We start from the raw sequence: 20212 nt of genomic DNA on the forward strand, positions 1-20212 counted from the left end.
GCATAACCTCACTTGTATCATTTTTTTCACCCTCTTGTTTTTTTTTGACATGATTCTGTGTGTGCAATCATTCTTTGTGAATCATCCACAACATCCCTGAGCATCTCTTAGCTTGTACATGAAATATACAGGGGTTGGACAAAATAACTGAAACACCTGTCATTTTAGTGTGGGAGGTTTCATGGCTAAATTGGACCAGTCTGGTGGCCAATCTTCATTAATTGCACATTGCACCAGTAAGAGCAGAGTGTGAAGGTTCAATTAGCAGGGTAAGAGCACAGTTTTGCTCAAAATATTGCAATGCACACAACATTATGGGTGACATACCAGAGTTCAAAAGAGGACAAATTGTTGGTGCACGTCTTGCTGGCGCATCTGTGACCAAGACAGCAAGTCTTTGTGATGTATCAAGAGCCACAGTATCCAGGGTCATGTCAGCATACCACCAAGAAGGACAAACCACATCCAACAGGATTAACTGTGGACGCAAGAGGAAGCTGTCTGAAAGGGATGTTCGGGTGCTAACCCGGATTGTATCCAAAAAACATAAAACCACGGCTGCCCAAATCACGGCAGAATTAAATGTGCACCTCGACTCTCCTGTTTTCACCAGAACTGTCCGTCGGGAGCTCCACAGGGTCAATATACACGGCCGGGCTGCTATAGCCAAACCTTTGGTCACTCGTGCCAATGCCAAACGTCGGTTTCAATGGTGCAAGGAGCGCCCCCTCTGGGCATGCAACAGTCTGGGTGGTACGCTTCTTTGGGGCTTCTCCACACCGTAACTCTCCCGGATGTGGGGAAAACAGTAAAGAAGGACTCATCAGAGAACAATACATGTTTCACATTGTCCACAGCCCAAGATTTGCGCTCCTTGCACCATTGAAACCGACGTTTGGCATTGGCACGAGTGACCAAAGGTTTGGCTATAGCAGCCCGGCCGTGTATATTGACCCTGTGGAGCTCCCGACGGACAGTTCTGGTGGAAACAGGAGAGTCGAGGTGCACATTTAATTCTGCCGTGATTTGGGCAGCCGTGGTTTTATGTTTTTTGGATACAATCCGGGTTAGCACCCGAACAGCCCTTTCAGACAGCTTCCTCTTGCGTCCACAGTTAATCCTGTTGGATGTGGTTTGTCCTTCTTGGTGGTATGCTGACATGACCCTGGATACTGTGGCTCTTGATACATCACAAAGACTTGCTGTCTTGGTCACAGATGCGCCAGCAAGACGTGCACCAACAATTTGTCCTCTTTTGAACTCTGGTATGTCACCCATAATGTTGTGTGCATTGCAATATTTTGAGCAAAACTGTGCTCTTACCCTGCTAATTGAACCTTCACACTCTGCTCTTACTGGTGCAATGTGCAATTAATGAAGATTGGCCACCAGACTGGTCCAATTTAGCCATGAAACCTCCCACACTAAAATGACAGGTGTTTCAGTTATTTTGTCCAACCCCTGTACTCTCTCTTTGTGAAGTTGTTCATAAGCAGCTTCTAAACGTCACTCCATACTCCTCAAACACTTGTTCTGGCATTAATGTTTTGGCTTTATTTAAAGTGTGATGTTTTCCACTTCATTTCTGATAATTATGTTTAAAAGGTGACAATCATAAATTAAATTCCAGAGTCCAGAGTATTCCTGCCTCGCGCTTAGTGTTTCCTTGCAAAACTGGACCCACCATGGATCAGGATAAAGCGTTTAGTGAAAATAAATTAAAAATGAAATGTACTAAATTATTCTGGTAGTTTGTACCTTTTACACAATAAAGATCTTTGTGTGGGGAAGAGCATTACAGCACAATGAATGATACTGTTCCACATGAATTGCATGCAATATCACATTTCTATCTAAGAGGTCGCCAAAGCTAAAGTTTCATATTGATGTGAAATGTGCTTTGCGATGAGAAGAAATCAATTGAGTAGCCATTGAGACAGCTGCCTGATTGTGTGATGCTATAGTAAACAGTTACTATTATGTCCAATCATAAGCAAGTTACATTATAATTGTATGTTTGGTATATTTTGCTTTTGTGTACAACACGCTGGTTTATTATCATGTTTGTATTCTTGTAAAATAAAAGTTATTTTATCACAGATCGAGTCTTTCTGAACTGATTTTACAATTATTAACACCACCTGAAACACAGCTGCATAAAATAAAGTTGAAATACAGTTAAAACATTTGTTATCGCCGTCCAGGTGCCTACACACAGACGTCATTGGTTAATGTCTGCCGTGTGGGAGTGCTAAAAGGATTCTGTCCTTATTTCACTAGACACACAACACACATCCATTTACTAGTCTCACATTGGTCCTGATTTAGAGCTTACCATGGCTGTCTTTAGAAACCACAATGAAGTTTTGATCACGAGGAGCTTGGCATCCACTTTATACATGCAAAACATAAACTTATTCATACAATTTTATATTTTGCAAAGTAGATAACATCCAGGATCATAACCAGTTTGGCTTTAATTTAGCATAAATCACAGAAACAGCCTTTGTTTTTGTTTTAGTGCATCCCTTACTGATAGAGCAGACATCAGACTAAACCATGACCTGATCTTTTGACCTCTCAGCAGATCGTAACATTTCAACACAGCTTGTGGCATGTATCCGTTCAGACCTTAGAATCACTCGCTCAGCATGGAAGTGGTTCATTTTCTCTAACTAAAGGGACAGACAAACCAAGTGTCAGGGAGGGGGTGGGGGATCCATATGTATGATTCAAAATCTACTGTTGAATCCCACAAGGTCCTACTTTCCTGCCATTATTAATAGTTTGGTTAAAGCCTATCAGCACATGGCTTTTCTTACCATTCACAAAGACATGTTGCTAAAGTAGAAACTCAAGCCTCAGTTGTTGTCTTGGTGGCCACATCAATCCGAATTCTTTAATTCTTTACAAATCGTTCAATGTCAGCAGGTCACAGGGGGTGAGAATCCTAACCAGAAATACAGGTCACAAGGTGGAAGCATACCCCAGACAGGTCACCTAATTAACATATTGGCATGGTTTTTGTGGGTTTGTGGTAAAAAAAAAAAAGCTAAAATCTTTACACAACTACTAGAATGGTATGACACATACAGTAGATTCCTTGAGCTGTAAAGCCCCTACACTAACTGCTGTACCATCATGCAAAACAGCATTGACAATTGTTACTCTTCCTATGTTGTCAGTCTTTAATGTGCATACTTGGATTATTCCTAATAAAGAATTTGCATTGTGTCCGTTTACAGTCTTCCTTAGAAAAAATCCCCTTTGCACAACAGACATTGATGACATGAGTTTTAGTGGAGCCAATAAAAAAGTTAAACCACCAGCTTTAAACTACTACTTTTACATATAGTCATGCTATCATTTGGGCAAGCCAGAAGTGACTTAATGCCAATTTTAACAGAAAGTGAATAAGTAAAGTGAAGCCTCACGACATTCAGGCCATTGCAGCATATTTGCATAATATATTTGTTCTGGAAATGTTTCCATGGTATTCAAATTCCTGCAGTGACAAGAATGTTATGCAAAGGTCAGACTCAATGTGTATTTTAAGATTCTCTCATGGTAAGGATGTAGACAAATCTGATTGACACATTTACATAAGTGTGGACCTTGTAAATGTTTACAATAAAAAGGTGTTTATACAAAGTTGTACTTCATGTTCTCACTTTTTAAACAAATTAGATATACAGTGGGGCCAAAAAGTATTTAGTCAGCCACTGATTGTGCAGGTTCTCCTACTTAGAAAGATGAGAGAGGTCTGTAATTTTCATCATAGGTTCACTTCAACTATGAGAGACAAAATGAGAAAATAAAATCCAGGAAATCACATTGTAGGATTTTTAAAGAATTTATTTGTAAATTATGGTGGAAAATAAGTATTTGGTCAATAACAAAAGTTCAACTCAATACTTTGTAACATAACCTTTGTTGGCAATGACAGAGGTCAAACGTTTCCTGTAAGTCTTCACCAGGTTTGCACACACTGTAGCTGGTATTTTGGCCCATTCCTCCATGCAGATCTCCTCTAGAGCAGTGATGTTTTGGGGCTGTCGCTGGGCAACACGGACTCCACAAATTTTCTATGGGGTTGAGGTCTGGAGACTGGCTAGGCCACTCCAGGACCTTGAAATGCTTTTTACGGAGCCACTCCTTCGTTGCCCGAGCGGTGTGTTTGGGATCATTGTCATGCTGGAAGACCCAGCCACGTTCCATCTTCAATGCTCTCACTGATGGAAGGAGGTTTTGGCTTAAAATCTCACGATACATGGCCCCGTTCATTCTTCCCTTAACACGGATCAGTCGTCCTGTCCCCTTTGCAGAAAAACAGCCCCAAAGCATGATGTTTCCACCCCCATGCTTCACAGTAGGTATGGTGTTCTTGGGTTCTTCTTCTTCCTCCAGACACGACAAGTTCCATTTTGGTTTCATCTGACCACATGATATTCTCCCAATCCTCTTCTGGATCATCCATAAGCTCTCTGGCAAACTTCAGACGGGCCTGGACATGTACTGGCTTAAGCAGGGGGACACGCCTGGCACTGCAGGATTTGAGTCCCTCTCGGCGTAGTGTGTTACTGATGGTAGCCTTTGGTACTTTGGTACCAGCTCTCTGCAGGTCATTCATCAGTTCCCTCCAGTTCTGGGATTTTTGCTCACCGTTCTCATGATCATTTTGACCCCACAGGATGAGATCTTGACCCCAAGGGAGATTATCAATGGTCTTGTATGTCTTCCATTTTCTTACAATTGCTCCCACAGTTGATTTATTCACACCAACCTGCTTGCCTATTGTAGATTCACTCTTCCCAGCCTGGTGCAGGTCTACAATTTTCTTCCTGGTGTCCTTCGACAGCTCTTTGGTCTTGGCCATGGTTGAGTTTGGAGTCTGACTGTTTGAGGCTGTGGACAGGTGTCTTTTATACAGATAACGATGTCAAACAGGTGCCATTAATACAGGTAACGAGTGGAGGACAGAAGAGCTTCTTAAAGAAGAAGTTACAGGTCTGTGAGAGCCAGAAATCTTGTTTGTTTGTTATTGACCAAATACTTATTTTCCACCATCATTTACAAATAAATTCTTTAAAAATCCTACAATGTGATTTCCTGGATATTTTACAGACCTCTCTCATCTTTCTAAGTAGGAGAACTTGCACAATCAGTGGCTGACTAAATACTTTTTGACCCCACTGTAAGGGTTTTGCTTAAGGGCTTAATACTGAGCTCTCAAACTTCTAATTTATATATTAGTACCAGAACATTCGTACCAGAACTGCTGAGCCTCTCAGATTGTAGGAATCACAGGTTCAAATCCATTTAAAGGGTATATGATCCAATTACAGACTTAAGCCTTGACAACATCAACTTCAGTTGTGGAGTAATTCTCACTTCATAAACAAAATGTGTGTGTGGATTTGGTATGTGAATGTGATCAGTACACCTTCATGCATCTTCATGGTTATTTTTCTGCTCACATGCGTTCATTAAAAAAATATATACATTTAAGAACATACAGTACATGCACGGGATAATCTGATGACTCGCTGTGAAAACAGAGTAAAAAAGAATATGATTAAATAATCATTTTATCATTAGACCTTAAACAGATTCTTGATATGTAGTTTATATACGTTCATCTTATTTTGGCTCTGAATTATTAACCCATTTGTGACTATTTGCTACTAATTATAATTGCACTGATCAATTGGTGAAACAAAGCTAACTTAGCTGGCAATGAAGTTTTATTATTATTAAAATAAAAAACACAACACACATTCCCTATATCAACTCAGTTTATTGAGTTTATCGAGAATAAATTATAGCAATTTGTTTACATGATAATAACTATCAAAAAAGACTCATAAATTAAAGTGCAAATAAAAACCAGTCACTTTTTACAGTCACGGAGCCAACCAACAAAACATAAAAACAAAGTTTAGACCACTAACGCCCCCTGCTGTCTAACCCTGACTTCCCTTCTCCTTTTACCTGCTTCTGTTTGCCCCCCAGCACCACAAAAGAAATTCTGTAGCCTGGGACAAAGTATCTGTGTAGAAATATTTGGCCTAACATTTTGAAAGTGCAGTCTACACCACTGAGGGAAAAGTGGATCACTTACACAAGGGCTGCTGTGAATCCTGTGAATTTAAGCCCAGGAACTAAAAACCTACAAGCTAGTTTAAAAGCAAGTCTAGCACGAATGACTACCAAAGCATTTCCATTTTAGCCATGATTTTGGTCTCGAATAAGTTTCTGGAGTGAATAAACCACAAATTAATTCCTGCAGTGTTTATCCGATTCCAGGCCCAAAACAAGTATGCTTAAAAAGGCAGTCAGCATAACTGAATACAAATCCATAATGTGCTACTTGGCTAACCGGATGCATTAACACAACCTGAAGGAACAAGGAATGTAACTGAGGGCGTTTTAGTCACAGCAATGAAAGTCAACAGTGTTTTATAAACATCAAGGTGACGTGAAAACGTATTCACAGCCAATCAGAGTGTCTCTGATAGTGCCTCTAATTTGGCACAGTTGTTTATTGCCAGATGTCCTTTCCCACACTGCTTATTTTATCACGACTTTCTATCCCCTAATTAGTGTACCCCATAATTTCCCCTGTTGGACCCCTGTTGCATGGGGGCATGCTACACAGACAAGTTTGGCTAGGTCTAAGGTGGAGAATGAAGAGCCTAGCCATTTGGAGGTACAATTGTCAGTGCACTTTTAGTGCCGGCTGGATCTCAGTGATAGTGGGCTAGCATATTTTACTGTAGCACCACCCAAGTGCTCTTTAAAATTAAGCAGTGTGTATAGTGGTTTTTGTAAAATAAATGAATTGGAAAAGGTAGAGATGGTAGATAAAATTTTGTTCTCTGAATGACAGAGGAAAAAATGTTGATTAGCAGCAGTCGTGTTGAGCAAAGCAAATAAAAAACTGGTAAACCAGTCAAAATCTGCTTGTTTTAGGCATCCAGGCAAGTGGTTTGTCTAATTCTGAATTATATACTGATGTAATATAATGCCACTCTTTACTTTAAAGCATTGCTGTGTTGAAACACTGTTCTACATCGATACTACACAAATATTGGACAAGTTTATTAGCCAATCTTAATTATCTGGGCTTACCTGCATACAATTAGGTTGGAACGCTTGTTCTACTTAAGCAAACCAAGCTACCAGTGGGCTAAACCCTGGATCCCAGCAGTAGTGGGCTAGCAAAATGTACCGCTGCACCACCCGAGCACCTAATAAATTCTAATCGTATTTAAAGAAAAATTGGGTTTGAGAGGATTGAGGCAATGCTGAGCTGTTTAGGTCACACACGTCTGCAGCCACAGACAGTTCCAGTGCAAGAATGTGTTGAAATACTCGTATCAGACATCAATGGCTACTCCGTGCTTGGTAGAGATCACGTCTCTGGTGCCAGTCAGGTACATGAGCACAGAACAAAGATGGGGGAGTGTAGCAGTAACGGTGACGTAGAGCCAGTAGGAAATGGGCGGCGTGTTGGTGAAGGGCCAGAGCCAAAGGCCATGGCGTACTCCGTCCCGTATGTGATGTGATGCAAGTGAGATGAAGAGCAGCCAGGGCAGAGAGCACCACGAGTCCTTCAGCTTGCACACCCACATGAACAGACGTAAGGAGAAGCAGAGCGCTGGGACCAGTGTGGAGCAGTGTAACGGAGGACGCCGGGGCAAGTTCAGAGCAGCCTGCTCACCAGAACAGCAAAAAATATACAGTTAGAAAACAAGGTAAAAACTAGCCACACGATGTAGCTTTAAAAAGGCTTATGAATGCTACCCAGGCGTTTTACCTTTTACCAAGATTAACCTTTTATGCCAGATACACATAATTTTTTATTGGCATGATTGGCAGGTGGTCAAGTGCCGATTTCAAGTGCCGAAGTACTCTTTGTTACATTCATCATTCATCAAAATCAATGCTACTTTTCCAAAAGAAGTGGCATTAGATGAAAGATTAGAAAACCGCAGAACAGGACAATTCTGGGGTAAGGAACCTTTTCAGCCAAATTTCTTTAACACCAGCAGAACACAGGCAACCAATAAATTAAACAAAATTTATTTCAAGAAAAAAAAAAAAGTGTCACTAGTGTACCGATGTGTCACTTTTTGGTACAGTATTTTAGGCAAGCAAACAAACTAATTAAAGTAAAAATAAATCAACATAAATAATTGACACCAAAAACAATACAGCATTGAGTCTCTTAAAGCTTCATAACGTTTTTAAATGATGCTAAGCCTAATGATTCTTTCAACAGAATTTCAAATGAGCATCCTATAGATCAAGTTTTTTTTGGATCCTCCCTGTATCTCCCACCTGATTTATTTCCAAACCAATTCACAAATTGTCTAAAGAAGGCTTAAAAAAACTACCTCAGACCACACCCACCCTGCACACGGACTGTTCACAAAACTGCCATCAGGCAGACGGTACCGCAGCATAAAAGCCAGGACCAGTAGGCTAAAGAACACCTTTTTCCTACAAGCCATCAGAATGCTAAACAATGCATAATAATAACTCACCCCTTTTTCAGTTACTCATCAACACTCACATTTCATAACACTCACACTTTGGGCATGTGCAATATTAATATTAATACCACATTACTTCAAAACATGATGTGGCAATCTGAACTTCAATCTATCCTGCAGTATTATTATTATTATCATCAGTATTTCTATTATTACTATTAGCATTATTAACAGCCATTATTAATATTGTCTGTGAAATATCCATAACGCCTGCAATGTCTACTTTGGGTCAATGTTTACATTTACTGCAATTTTCACTTTGTTTACAATGCAAATTTGCACTTTAACTGCAATTGTTTTTACATATATTTTTCTATATTTTTCTTCCTTGTTTATATATTATATACTTTTAAAAGACTGTTTATTATATTGTTATCTTATTTGTATTTTTATTTGTACTTGTACTTGTATCTTATTTGTACTTTATTATAGCACACTCGTAGAGTTCCCGAGCCTCCCAACACACATTTCAATGTACAACTGCTGCTAACATTTGTACAAATGACAAATAAACTTGAAACTTGAACAAATGTATATCGACAAGCCATGCTAGGCCCCTTGTGACTCTCCCTCCCACTCACACAGGCGCTGGTACCAGTACCGGAGGTTGCATATCATAGCGGAAGGAAACAGGTCGAAAAAGACCAATTAAACTTGGGAGTTCAAACACTCTGCATTGACGTGCTAGCACACTAGATCGCAGCACCATTTAAGTGTCCTTAAGATTAACCTACTATGACAGATGCAGATTATTTTTTATTAGCATGATTGGCAGTACTCTGCCAACGATGTTTAAACCTGTAACACGAGGTTGGATTGATGTCTTTGTTACAGTCATAAACAATCTAAAACTGCACATCTTACTTTATTAACCCACCTTACCTAAACCCACTTCTTAAAGGAGATACAGCACAAGCACTTACTTTAAGTGACAGTGAGCCAGCCATGTAGAAATGGTCCAGGTCAATAGCGGAGGCAAGAAAGCCCGCCAGTAAGACTTCATAGAAGTCAGTTTTCTTCCTTAAGCCGATGACGATAGCCCAGGACCAGAGTGCGATCGCACCGTGGACAGAGTTGTCTAGCACAACCCTGAGCCATGCATGCTGCTGGACAAACGATGAGGTCACTACTGTATCAGCCAGAAGGCAGAAGGCTCCGAGTCCGGCACTGGCCAACAGAGATGCCGTGCTAAAAGTCTGCAGCAGCGCTTGAGCTTTTTTTGTCTCCACAGCCGAGTTTAGTGGTACGGCCATGGAGTCCGTCCTGGAGCGCCAACCCCGCATCACCTGCCTCTGCCACACCGGGACTCAGCAACCTCTTTTACTGAAGAAAAGAAGTGCAAAAATAATTAAGTAAATTAGGTTACTCAAGTCATGTATATTTTGTCCTAGACAATTGTTAGCTTTTTTAAAGCTCCATGTCCACTAACAGAGCAATAAAAAGTTTAGAGCAACTGGAGCTGTTCAGTATCTGCCTGGAAGTGAATGTATTTCAACTGCATGCACAGAAAGTTGGAGGTTAAAGTGGTCCAAAAATCTCACAGCTGGGGATTTGCAGACATTGGTTGGGTCTTAGAGTCAGAATGTCTCCCTTTACTACAATTAGGCAACAAATTCAAGCGCCTTCCAGCACTAGTACCAGACATAGCTCAGTGGTTAAAGTACTGTTAAAGTACTCAGTGGTTAAAGATTTTTTTTTGTGTTGAGTTTTGACAACAGATTAATAATTTTGACCTGACCTAAACCCATAACCTGTGGGAGAATGGTGCCAAAAATCATGCCAAACATGGATTTAAGATTTTTATTTTATTAAAAATAAAATGTTTGCACATTTTGTTTTTAGCAGCATGTGTCGTTCATGTTCTCCAGTGGTACCATATCTGTGGACAGGACTGCAAATGTTAGTGATCCATTTGCAGAATCATAATTGGTAGTGGCAGATTATACAAGCTATTTAAATGTGGTGAAATGAGGTAATAAGCTAGGGAAGCTTGGTCAATATAAAAGAGTTTGCTTTAGAGGAAGGCTGTGTTCTAAAAATACACACATACAGTTCTGAGACTGAGAATTCAACATCCCACAACTGACAGAGTCACGCTCGGCAGCTGTGCTCTTCAGAGCTGAGAGTCACAAGAGTTTATTTTAATTACAGCTATTTCCTTTTTACAGCCTGCAAAAACTCCTTTTTAAGCTGAGTTTTAAAGAAATAAATTTACCAAAAAAATTTAAAAGAGAAACTAAACTTAAGCCCAAATGTAATCATTCAGCCATGACACGTCATCCAATGTTTGCTTTGTTCCAATTTGCATTGAAAACTTAGGGATAAAGGAGTCGTTAAGTAAAACAAAAGCTTTTAGCTGTCAGTTCAGCATCATGTGAAATGTGTTCACGTTAGAACACTTATTTAGGCCCAACTACTCTTTAGAAAGACAACCAGAGGAGCAAATGACTAATAGACTACAAAAAGCAGGCAATAGGTGAGATGCACTGTAAGAATGTGCTTCATCAGAATGTGCATTTATTAATGTATTAATTTTTTACTAATCATTTTACCCTGATTAGGGTCACAGGTATCAAAGCATAGCAATACCTATTTCGTACCAACTGCACAAATATTGGTCTGATGGTAGATACCTATACTACACATATTGAATACAGCAATTATATACAGCATAAAGGTCTGTTAGACATTTCATAAAGACCAAATCTCAATTGCACACAGTCAGCTGTGGTGAGTACACACAGACAGTGGGTTGAGGAGAGATAAGCCACAAACCACAGTCAGGTTGTTGGGCGGCCAACACTCATTGATGTCAGTGGACCTGAAGGCTGTGGCGTTAAGTACGAACAAACAGAAAACTACTGTATCAAATTGCAGATCATTTTAATACCAGTGATAAATTGAACGTGTCACAACACAGTGCATCAAACCCTTTAAAGTCAAACATTCCTACACTGGATGCACACATTGTGACTAGATCTGACTAGATCTGAACAATAGAAAAAGGTTGACTGGTCTGACAAGACCTGATTTCACCAAGATGAAGTGTACAAAATTTACATGCAGAGGAGTTGGGATGTACTGTAGGACTATCCACGTTAAAATATACAAAGGCTGAAGAAATGGAAATGTCCTGGTACAAGATACCACAGGACTTCACTGGGTCAGAGCTTTGTTATTTGTCTGTTTCTTAACCATATCGCACACTGGTGTATTATGAAATTGCTGACTTTTAAGATCACATCGAGTACATTATTTTATCAGTCGTCTGTATAATTATTAATAATAGATTGGTAGTACAGCGTTGTTAACATTTTAAGAAGACTTACTGAAATAAAATATTGCAATGCATGCTAGGTATCATGGAAATGTAATCGAGTATCAAAATTGTGTATGTATTATTACAATCAGTCTCTATTTAGAAGTATTTTAGAGGTTAGAGCATAGGTTACATCCCAGTCCGCACACTGTACTCAACAGTATGTCGAATCAGTTCAGTACTAATGGAGGTGTTATTTAGAGAATATGTGCTAAAACACGCAGCATTTAATGCTAATGGAGGAAGACACCTGCTGTAGCTATTTACATCATTCAGTGATTCGCTGTAAACAATAAAACATAAAACAAAAACACACAAATGAATAATTCTATTCAGCGTTTGGTAATTCTGTCATATTTATATATGTTGCAATTGTCTTTCAACATCAGCTAGTTATGCCTTAAACAGACAATAAACAGATGCTAGGTAATAAACTAGCAAACGAGCTAACAGGCTAGCGGTAACGGTCGCGTTACCATGACAGGCGGCTTTTTTTGTTTAATGTCCCTAATGATTAATGACACTTTAATCATTTTTAAATCATATTAAAACATCAGGTAAATTTAAATAAACATTTTTAAAAATCACCTTTAGTCACAACATCATTTTATCGGTCTCCGACATTCACCCAGGCTTCTCGCTTCTTGTTGTATTTACACAACCGCGTCTCTCCGGTGAGGTGAGGGGCGGGACTTTAAAATCCAGAGCTCTGATTGGTTGAGGAAATACAGCGTTTTTAAACCCATACTACACTGCTTACTACCCCAATAAATACTACACACACTGCTTACTACCCCAATAAATACTAAACACACTGCTCACTACCCCAATAAATACTACACACACTGCTTACTACCCCAATAAATACTAAACACACTGCTCACTACCCCAATAAATACTACACACACTGCTTACTACCCCAATAAATACTAAACACACTGCTCACTACCCCAATAAATACTACACACACTGCTTACTACCCCAGTATATACTACACACACTGCTTACTACCCCAATAAATACTACACACACTGCTTACTACCCCAATAAATACTACACACACTGCTCACTACCCCAATAAATACTACACACACTGCTTACTACCCCAATAAATACTACACACACTGCTCACTACCCCAATAAATACTACACACACTGCTTACTACCCCAATAAATACTACACACACTGCTCACTACCCCAATAAATACTACACACACTGCTTACTACCCCAATAAATACTACACACACTGCTCACTACCCCAATAAATACTACACACACTGCTTACTACCCTAATAAATACTACACACACTGCTTACTACCCCAATAAATACTAAACACACTGCTCACTACCCCAATAAATACTAAACACACTGCTCACTACCCCAATAAATACTACACACACTGCTCACTACCCCAGTATATACTACACACACTGCTTACTACCCCAATATATACTACACACACTGCTTACTACCCCAATATATACTACACACACTGCTTACTACCCCAATATATACTACACACACTGCTCACTACCCCAATATATACTACACACACTGCTTACTACCCCAATATATACTACACACACTGCTCACTACCCCAATAAATACTAAACACACTGCTCACTACCCCAATAAATACTACACACACTGCTTACTACCCCAATAAATACTACACACACTGCTTACTACCCCAATAAATACTAAACACACTGCTCACTACCCCAATAAATACTACACACACTGCTTACTACCCCAATAAATACTACACACACTGCTCACTACCCCAATAAATACTACACACACTGCTCACTACCCCAATATATACTACACACACTGCTTACTACCCCAATAAATACTACACACACTGCTTACTACCCCAATAAATACTAAACACACTGCTCACTACCCCAATAAATACTACACACACTGCTTACTACCCCAATAAATACTACACACACTGCTTACTAGCCCAATAAATACTAAACACACTGCTCACTACCCCAATAAATACTACACACACTGCTCACTACCCCAGTATATACTACACACACTGCTTACTACCCCAATATATACTACACACACTGCTCACTACCCCAGTATATACTACACACACTGCTTACTACCCCAATATATACTACACACACTGCTTACTACCCCAATATATACTACACACACTGCTCACTACCCCAATCTATACTTAACTGCTTACTACACCAATATATACTTCACTGCTTACTACCCCAGTATATACTACACACACTGCTTACTACCCCAATCTATACTTAACTGCTTACTACACCAGTATATACTTCACTGCTTACTACCCCAGTATATACTACACACACTGCTTACTACCCCAATATATACTACACACACTGCTTACTACCCCAATAAATACTACACACACTGCTTACTACCCCAATAAATACCTTACACACTGCTCACTACCCCAATAAATACTACACACACTGCTTACTACCCCAATAAATACTACACACACTGCTTACTAGCCCAATAAATACTAAACACACTGCTCACTACCCCAATAAATACTAAACACACTGCTCACTACCCCAGTATATACTACACACACTGCTTACTACCCCAATATATACTACACACACTGCTCACTACCCCAGTATATACTACACACACTGCTTACTACCCCAATATATACTACACACACTGCTTACTACCCCAATATATACTACACACACTGCTCACTACCCCAATCTATACTTAACTGCTTACTACACCAATATATACTTCACTGCTTACTACCCCAGTATATACTACACACACTGCTTACTACCCCAATCTATACTTAACTGCTTACTACACCAGTATGTACTTCACTGCTTACTACCCCAGTATATACTACACACACTGCTTACTACCCTAATATATACTACACACACTGCTCACTACCCCAATATATACTACACACACTGCTTACTACCCCAATATATACCACACACACTGCTTACTACCCCAATATATACTACACACACTGCTTACTACCCCAATATATACCACACACACTGCTCACTACCCCAATATATACTACACACACTGCTTACTACCCCAATATATACCACACACACTGCTTACTACCACAATATATACTACACACACTGCTTACTACCCCAATATATACTACACACACTGCTCACTACCCCAGTATATACTACACACACTGCTTACTACCCCAAATATACTACACACACTGCTCACTACCCCAATATATACTACACACACTGCTTACTACCCCAATATATACCACACACACTGCTTACTACCCCAATATATACTACACACACTGCTTACTACCCCAATATATACCACACACACTGCTTACTACCCCAATATATACTACACACACTGCTTACTACCCCAATATATACCACACACACTGCTCACTACCCCAATATATACTACACATACTGCTTACTACCCCAATATATACTACACACACTGCTCACTACCCCAGTATATACTACACACACTGCTTACTACCCCAAATATACTACACACACTGCTCACTACCCCAATATATACTACACACACTGCTTACTACCCCAATATATACCACACACACTGCTTACTACCCCAATATATACTACACACACTGCTTACTACCCCAATATATACCACACACACTGCTCACTACCCCAATATATACTACTCACACTGCTTACTACCCCAATATATACCACACACACTGCTTACTACCCCAATATATACTACACACACTGCTTACTACCCCAATATATACTACACACACTGCTTACTACCACAATATATACTACACACACTGCTCACTACCCCAATATATACTACACACACTGCTTACTACCACAATATATACTACACACACTGCTTACTACCCCAATATACAGTGTATCACAAAAGTGAGTACACCCCTCACATTTCTGCAAATATTTTATTAGATATTTTCATGGGACAACACTATAGAAATAAAACTTGGATATAACTTAGAGTAGTCAGTGTACAGCTTGTATAGCAGTGTAGATTTACTGTCTTCTGAAAATAACTCAACACACAGCCATTAATGTCTAAATGGCTGGCAACATAAGTGAGTACACCCCACAGTGAACATGTCCAAATTGTGCCCAAAGTGTCAATATTTTGTGTGACCACCAATATTATCCAGCACTGCCTTAACCCTCCTGGGCATGGAATTCACCAGAGCTGCACAGGTTGCTACTGGAATCCTCTTCCACTCCTCCATGATGACATCACGGAGCTGGTGGATGATAGACACCTTGAACTCCTCCACCTTCCACTTGAGGATGCGCCACAGGTGCTCAATTGGGTTTAGTCCATCACCTTTACCTTCAGCTTCCTCAGCAAGGCAGTTGTCATCTTGGAGGTTGTGTTTGGGGTCGTTATCCTGTTGGAAAACTGCCATGAGGCCCAGTTTTCGAAGGGAGGGGATCATGCTCTGTTTCAGAATGTCACAGTACATGTTGGAATTCATGTTTCCCTCAATGAACTGCAGCTCCCCAGTGCCAGCAACACTCATGCAGCCCAAGACCATGATGCTACCACCACCATGCTTGACTGTAGGCAAGATACCGTTGTCTTGGTACTTCTCACCAGGGCGCCGCCACACATGCTGGACACCATCTGAGCCAAACAAGTTTATCTTGGTCTCGTCAGACCACAGGGCATTCCAGTAATCCATGTTCTTGGACTGCTTGTCTTCAGCAAACTGTTTGCGGGCTTTCTTGTGCGTCAGCTTCCTTCTGGGATGACGACCATGCAGACCGAGTTGATGCAGTGTGCGGCGTATGGTCTGAGCACTGACAATCTGACCTCCCACGTCTTCAACCTCTGCAGCAATGCTGGCAGCACTCATGTGTCTATTTTTTAAAGCCAACCTCTGGATATGACGCCGAACACGTGGACTCAACTTCTTTGGTCGACCCTGGCGAAGCCTGTTCCAAGTGGAACCTGTCCTGGAAAACCGCTGTATGACCTTGGCCACCATGCTATAGCTCAGTTTCAGGGTGTTAGCAATCTTCTTATAGCCCAGGCCATCTTTGTGGAGAGCAACAATTCTATTTCTCACATCCTCAGAGAGTTCTTTGCCATGAGGTGCCATGTTGAATATCCAGTGGCCAGTATGAGAGAATTGTACCCAAAACACCAAATTTAACAGCCCTGCTCCCCATTTACACCTGGGACCTTGACACATGACACCAGGGAGGGACAACGACACATTTGGGCACAATTTGGACATGTTCACTGTGGGGTGTACTCACTTATGTTGCCAGCTATTTAGACATTAATGGCTGTGTGTTGAGTTATTTTGAGAAGACAGTAAATCTACACTGCTATACAAGCTGTACACTGACTACTCTTAGTTATATCCAAGTTTCATGTCTATAGTGTTGTCCCATGAAAAGATATAATGAAATATTTGCAGAAATGTGAAGGGTGTACTCACTTTTGTGATACACTGTACATATACTACACACACTGCTTACTACCACAATATATACTACACACACTGCTTACTACCCCAATATATACCACACACACTGCTTACTACCACAATATATACTACACACACTGCTCACTACCCCAATATATACTACACACACTGCTTACTACACCAATATATACTACACACACTGCTTACTACCCCAATATATACTACACACACTGCTCACTACCCCAATATATACTTAACTGCTTACTACACCAATATATACTTCACTGCTTACTACCCCAGTATATACTACACACACTGCTCACTACCCCAGTATATACTACACATACTGCTTACTACCCCAATATATACTACACACACTGCTCACTACCCCAGTATATACTACACACACTGCTTACTACCCCAAATATACTACACACACTGCTCACTACCCCAATATATACTACACACACTGCTTACTACCCCAATATATACCACACACACTGCTTACTACCCCAATATATACTACACACACTGCTTACTACCCCAATATATACCACACACACTGCTTACTACCCCAATATATACTACACACACTGCTTACTACCCCAATATATACCACACACACTGCTCACTACCCCAATATATACTACACATACTGCTTACTACCCCAATATATACTACACACACTGCTCACTACCCCAGTATATACTACACACACTGCTTACTACCCCAAATATACTACACACACTGCTCACTACCCCAATATATACCACACACACTGCTTACTACCCCAATATATACTACACACACTGCTTACTACCCCAATATATACCACACACACTGCTCACTACCCCAATATATACTACTCACACTGCTTACTACCCCAATATATACCACACACACTGCTCACTACCACAATATATACTACACACACTGCTCACTACCCCAATATATACTACACACACTGCTTACTACCACAATATATACTACACACACTGCTTACTACCCCAATATACATATACTACACACACTGCTTACTACCACAATATATACTACACTATACCTGCAGATGGCAGCACTTCTATTTCTTCCCGTGTTTTGAACTCTGTCTTGTTACTTTTCTTTCAGGGCATTCACACCACGGTTTTTACTTAGAGAAGGCTAATACATTAATTCATTTATTTATTGTCTGATTAACCTATTCAGGGTCGCGGTGGGTCCTATTCACTGGGCAAAATGTAGGAAACACACCAGTCCATCACAGGGTCAACAGGGCAATTGTGTAACTCCAATAAACCTGACTACATGTGTTTGGACTGTGGGAGAAAACCGGAGCATCCGGAGGAAACCCACGGGTACACAGGGAGAACATGCAAACGCCACACAGAAAGGACCCAAACTGCTCCACCTGAGAATCGAACCCAGTACCTTCCTGCTGTAAAGGCTAATACAACTAATTTAATTTCTAGTGCTCCAGATTGATCATAATCAAAATCACATCTCTTAGATCAATCACATGGCTGCACACGTTCATGACACTTTGTGTTTTCTTAGATTAAATTATTGTAGAGTCCTCTTTTTCTTTTTATAAGATCTCAGCTAGTTATTTGTGCTGCAATATTTTAGCAATGGGTAGCACAGTGGCACAGTACTGGTGTTGCACAGGTCCAGTGAGTCAGGTTTCATTCCTGTTACTGGTTTTCTGTCTGTGTGGTATTTGTAAACTTGTATTGTACTCTTGGATGTCCTCAAGCCACTTCAGTTTTTGTCCAAATGCTTACCAGTGATTACATTGTCACGAAAGAGTGAGTAATGCATTGTGATGGGCTGTCCAAGCGTGTTACATACTCTGTGCTGATGTTTTTTTAGGATGGGATCTGGGGTTTTTTTTTTTTTACTTTTTGAAATCTAACAAGCAGTTTTTCAGCACTTCTTACTGTACTTGTTTAAAAATACTTCTTACTGTTAAATATTTATATTACCACATTTGTTACATTTTAATGGAAAGGGTCATTACAATAAAACAAATATGACAAATTAAAATTTTTTTTTTTTTACCATAAATGTAAATGTAAATCAGTCAAATTCAGTGGAGATAACTGAACAATATTTTGTGAATTCAATAATAAATTCAACAGATTTAATATAATAATATTTGAATATTTAAATATTAATTAACAAATATTAATTAATAATTAATTAAATTATTATATTTAAATAATAGTTGGCTTTCACACAATACACACACGTACAGTACAGTAAAAAAAAAAGTAAAATCCACTTATTTTGAGCTGAAATATAAAGAATTAAGTGATACACCATTTGCACTGCTAAAAAGCATACACATTTCAGCTGATGTAGAATTCTGGACTGTCTGTAGTTGGTGTAGGAAGGCTAAAAGATTATATGAGGCTTAAAGAACTTTTTTAGTTGACCTTCTGACAGTTACCAGTAAAAACAAAGATAGCAAGTGCACTGGATTTTAACTAGGTCTAAAAATATTTTCATTAAAATGTCTGAACTGTTTTAATCAGAGATCCTGTATTATTCTGTATTATTTTATATACTCGGGAGATTAGAGACATTGTTGGTTCTGGTGCTGTAAGTGCATAAGGGTACATTATGTGCACTTCTGTCTCACTATGTCCTATTCATTTGGCATTTGTGGGCAGTCTGGTGTGCTGGCCTATGAGGCAAGTTGGTTCAGCCTTTCCTGGGTTTGAATGTGAGGTCTGGCTATGATGACGTTGGAGAGCTTGGTTCCCAGACTCAGTAATTCTTCCATTTACTCAAAAAAACAAGCCTGGAAAAAGTGGGTTTATGGGTTGAAAATAAATCTGGTTGCAGTTATTTTGACTCAGTGGGCAGAT

At 39.8% G+C, this 20212-nt stretch overlaps 1 protein-coding gene across 1 annotated transcript; it reads right to left on the bottom strand.

The window, feature by feature from the left end:
* Nucleotides 1-5777: 5777 nt before the first annotated feature.
* tmem267 (transmembrane protein 267) lies at nt 5778-12550 on the bottom strand. Its single transcript, XM_063014059.1, has 3 exons — nt 12466-12550; nt 9482-9881; nt 5778-7715 (listed from the first exon to the last, which is right to left on the bottom strand). Exons 2-3 carry the CDS (start codon nt 9839-9841, stop codon nt 7380-7382), a joined length of 696 nt encoding a protein of 231 aa, XP_062870129.1. The 5' UTR covers nt 9842-9881; nt 12466-12550; the 3' UTR covers nt 5778-7379.
* Nucleotides 12551-20212: the final 7662 nt, after the last annotated feature.

This window comes from Trichomycterus rosablanca, chromosome 18, assembly GCF_030014385.1.
Source record: "Trichomycterus rosablanca isolate fTriRos1 chromosome 18, fTriRos1.hap1, whole genome shotgun sequence".
Taxonomy (NCBI): domain Eukaryota; kingdom Metazoa; phylum Chordata; class Actinopteri; order Siluriformes; family Trichomycteridae; genus Trichomycterus; species Trichomycterus rosablanca.

Excerpts from the sequence above, each read along its gene's own strand:
- tmem267 (XM_063014059.1), bottom strand. The coding sequence starts at position 9,841 with ATGCGGGGTTGGCGCTCCAGGACGGACTCCATGGCCGTACCACTAAAC. Across the intron at positions 7,716-9,481 it reads CTGGCTCACTGTCACTTAAA|GCTGCTCTGAACTTGCCCCG; the intron begins GTAAGTGCTTGT and ends TCTGGTGAGCAG.